Source organism: Mus caroli, chromosome 17 (assembly GCF_900094665.2).
Source record: "Mus caroli chromosome 17, CAROLI_EIJ_v1.1, whole genome shotgun sequence".
Lineage (NCBI taxonomy): Eukaryota > Metazoa > Chordata > Mammalia > Rodentia > Muridae > Mus > Mus caroli.
The window spans coordinates 20,244,148-20,247,890 of NC_034586.1; the positions used below are offsets into that span (position 1 = coordinate 20,244,148).

At 48.4% G+C, this 3,743-nt stretch overlaps 2 protein-coding genes across 2 annotated transcripts in view; both read left to right on the plus strand.

The window, feature by feature from the left end:
• Positions 1-827, plus strand: part of Rnps1 (RNA binding protein with serine rich domain 1) — a 10,676-nt gene extending 9,849 nt beyond the window's left edge. Inside the window, exon 8 of the mRNA XM_021149521.2 lies at positions 3-827. Within this exon, the coding sequence (XP_021005180.1) occupies positions 3-102 (100 nt within the window). The 3' untranslated portion in view covers positions 103-827. The remainder of the gene's footprint in view (positions 1-2) is intronic.
• An 889-nt stretch (positions 828-1,716) lies between these two features.
• The window catches only part of Eci1 (enoyl-CoA delta isomerase 1), a 15,130-nt gene continuing 13,103 nt past the window's right edge, over positions 1,717-3,743 (plus strand). The window contains exons 1-2 of the mRNA XM_021149102.2: positions 1,717-1,818; positions 1,929-2,015. Coding sequence (XP_021004761.1) covers positions 1,779-1,818; positions 1,929-2,015 — 127 coding nt within the window. The 5' untranslated portion in view covers positions 1,717-1,778. The remainder of the gene's footprint in view (positions 1,819-1,928; positions 2,016-3,743) is intronic.

The following is a 3,743-nucleotide window of genomic DNA, read 5'->3' on the forward strand; positions in this document are numbered from 1 at the left end:
AGGTCTCGATCCCCAAGACGCAGGTCCCCTGTGCGTAGGAGGTCTCGCTCTCCTGGCCGCCGCCGCCACAGGAGCCGATCCAGCTCCAACTCCTCCCGATAAGCAGGGACATTGATTGGTACCTCTGTAACTTATGTTCCCCAGACTCGGTTTTGTCCTTTTCTCTAGCCAAGTGAGGATCTGTAGGGAAGGATCCCTTACTGGGTAGGCTTTGAAGACAGCAGTTGAGATATTTCCTCTACAGAAGGGTTCTGGCTTGTAGAGGTACTGTTGATTCAGGACTGTTCCCATAGAGGTACCCTGTAGTTTTCTGGCTAGAAAGTTCATCCCTTCAGTTCTTGATAGTCTGGTAGCAGAGCCAGGTGGAACCTATGGCAGCACACTGATTTCCACAGATGACCCAGAACCAGACATCCTGGTCTAGCCCCCGCTGTGCCACACCTGTGGAAAGGACCACACTGCTGTTCTGTTGGGCCCGACCATGCCCTGCTGAGTACTCTTCAACTTAGAGGGCTAAAACCTTTGAAGGATTCCTCCACAAATGGTTACCTTTCTGTCCCCGAGTCTCTGTTACTTTCTAGAATTTGTGAGCCAGTTCTACAGGGTCCTCATGAAACCTAGCCCACCCCATTGTCACCTGCCATTCATGGTGATGTTGCAGGTTAACCTTGGCAGTGTGTACATTGCCCCTTTTTGCTTTTATTGTACAGTCAGTACTATAAAATTTGTTTTGAGTTTTATAACTTTGTAGCATTTTAGATAAGGTTGTGTTTGTACTTGTGTAGAGTGAAAGGACTGTTGAATAAAACCTAGGATTAGAATGCAAATTGAGTGCTGGTTTCACTGTCTGTCTTGCTCCACAACAGTCACAATTTGTATGATTCAACTAAGACCTCACTTTGAGTTTAATCCCCAAAGTGGCATTTCTAAAAGCCAGGAGGACAAGTGGTGAGACCGCCTGGGGCTGAGAAGCTGACTCTGCCTGAGATGCTGCCACCGCAGGAAAGATGGAGGGGACAGTTCTCTCTTCTGTCTCATACTGGTGCACCACAGAAGAAAAGTCTTAACCAAGAAGGAAGACTTTAGCTGGGCATGGTGGCGCATACCTTTAATCCCAGCGCTTGGGAGGCAAAGCAGGCGAATTTCTGAGTTCCAGGACAGCCAGGGCTCACAGAGAAACCCTGTCTTGAACAAAAAACAAACAAAAAAAAGAAGCCGGGTTTGGTAGCGCACGCCTTTAATCCTAGCACTCGGGAGGCAAAGGCAGGCAGATTTCTGAGTTCAAGGCCAGCCTGGCCTGCAAAGTGAGTTCCAGGACAGCCAGGAGGATACAGAGAAACCCTGTCTCAAAAAACCAAAAAAAAAAAAAAAAAAAAAGGAAGACTTGTGTTTGTGCCCCTTGAGTATTGAGTCAAATAGAAATGCACTATTTGGGGCAAATAGCCTAGGTAAAGCCTCCCAGGCTCACCCCTGTGCTGGCAAGGCCAACTGTTCTTCACTATGGTCCTAATCCCAGCTCCTCTGCAAGTGCCTCTGAGCTCTGGCAGCTCGCCCCGGCAGAATGAAAGCACTCTTGGACACACACCCCGCCCTGGCCGGTCCGATGCCAGCAGCTGCGCCCTGGGGACGTGGGGGGGAGGTCTCCCCCTGCCCTAACTGGCACAGGGACGCTGCGGACTGGCTAACCTTGGCCTTGTGGGGCGGGGCCGGCCGGAGAGGAGGAGTCTGCAAGGCCGGGCTGGAAGTCACTGGCTCTGTAGTCCCCACTGATATCCAAGATGGCGCTGGCTGCTGCGCGTCGCCTTCTGCTGCACGCGGGTGCGTGGCCCGGGCGAGAGCGCTGGTGCAGGGCCTCACAGGGCTGGGTGCGCGGGCGGCGGTGGCGAGAGTCTGGGCGTGCTTGCTAACGTGCTCCGGGCTGTCTGCAGGATCCCGCCTCGGGCGCAGGGAAGCGGTGGACGGCGCGCGGCGCTTCGCTAACAAGCGGGTGCTGGTGGAGACGGAGGGCCCGGCAGGTGAGAGGAGGGAGGGAGGGAGGCCACATCGCATCAATGTCCTCAAGGTCTGTGTGAGGTCGCGCTGACGGTGAGCACTGGAATTCCCAAAAGCAGGGAGTGAGCATAAGCTCACATAAACTCAGGTTCTGATTAAAACCGGGCGGTTTAAATGACAGAATGGGCGAGTTTTTAAAGCTTTAGTTCCTAAAGTTATGGTCTGTTACTTAAAACTATTAGTTAAGAATGATTATAGCTTGCGGCGGTGGCTCATGCTTGTAAACTCAGCTGAAGCCAGTCTGAGCCACGTGAGACAGTGTCTCAAAAATCTCACAAAAATGATAGGGAGCGTTTTTGAATATTTTCCTAATACTGGAATGTGGCACAGCAACGTTTTCCTAGTTAATGTTGGGTCGCCCCCTGCCCACAACACAAGGAAGCACCTCCCCTCACAGGCAGAGGCAGGAGGGTGGTGGTGAAGTTGAGGCCAACCTGGGCTACGGATAGAGCCTGTTTTTCCTGTGCTATTTTGTTTTTTTTAAAGTGACAATGCGGGGGGAGGGGGAGAGTGTAATTTTCCAGGTCAGTGATAATGTACTTATGGAAGAAAAACCTGGGAGGGGAGGACAGAGCTGGGACTAGAACTTAGGATCACAGTCTATAGGGGAGGGAGCATTCAGCCGAGACATGGAGGTCAAAGTCTGGATCCCCGGGGAATAGAATACTAGAGCACTGGAGAGAATGCCTTAATAGTGCCAGACCTGCAGGCTTCAATCCCAGTACCACAAAAGGAAATAAAAATACTACAATAGGGAGCGGTAAAAACTATACCATGGCAAAGTCAGTGGATTATACACTAGGTGAAGGGGACTAGATGGTTAGACTATCATGAAGATGTCATCACAATTTAGAGTAATAAGGCAGTGGCATATATTTTTACATGTATATATTTACCTATATATTTTATATATAATTTTAAGTAATAAGTACGTAGCTTATATATCTCTAGTGGAAAAGCAAAGGTAAAATAGCAACTGGTTTTATTTATTTATCTTGGTTTTCTAGATCCAATGGTCCCTATATTTCAAAGGCAAAATTTAAAAGTCCATATGTCCCTTTAGCTTATGGGGGTTTTGTTGGTTTTGTTTGTTTGAGACAGGATTTTATTTATCCCAGGCTGACCTGGAACTCTGGTAACTGGCTGAGGCTGACCTTTGAACTTAACCCACCGCCTCTGCCTCCCAAGAGCTGTGATCATGAGTGGTTGTCACACTTTACTTTTTTTCTTTTTTTTAACAATTTATTTTATTTTATTTTATTTATGTACATGGGTTTGGAGGATTTTTGGTTTTTGTTTGTTTGTTTTTGCCTTCCTGTATGTTTTGGCCTGTGGAGGCCAAAAATAGGATGTTAAAATCCCCTGAAGGGCTAGAGAGGTGGCTCAGAGGTTAAGAGCACTGACTGCTCTTCCAGAGGTCCTGAGTTCAATTCCCAGAAACCACATGGTGGCTCACAGCCATCTGTAATGAGATCTGATGCCCTCTACTGGTGTGTCTGAAGACAGCTACAGTGTACATAAAATAAATAAATAATTCTCTGTGTGTGTGTGTGTGTCTGTGTTTCTTTTTTTGTTTTTTTGTTTTTTAGTTTTTCGACACAGGGTTTCTCTGTATAGCCCTGGCTGTCCTGGAACTCACTCTGTAGACCAGGCTGGCCTCGAACTCAGAAATCCGCCTGCCTCTGCCTCCC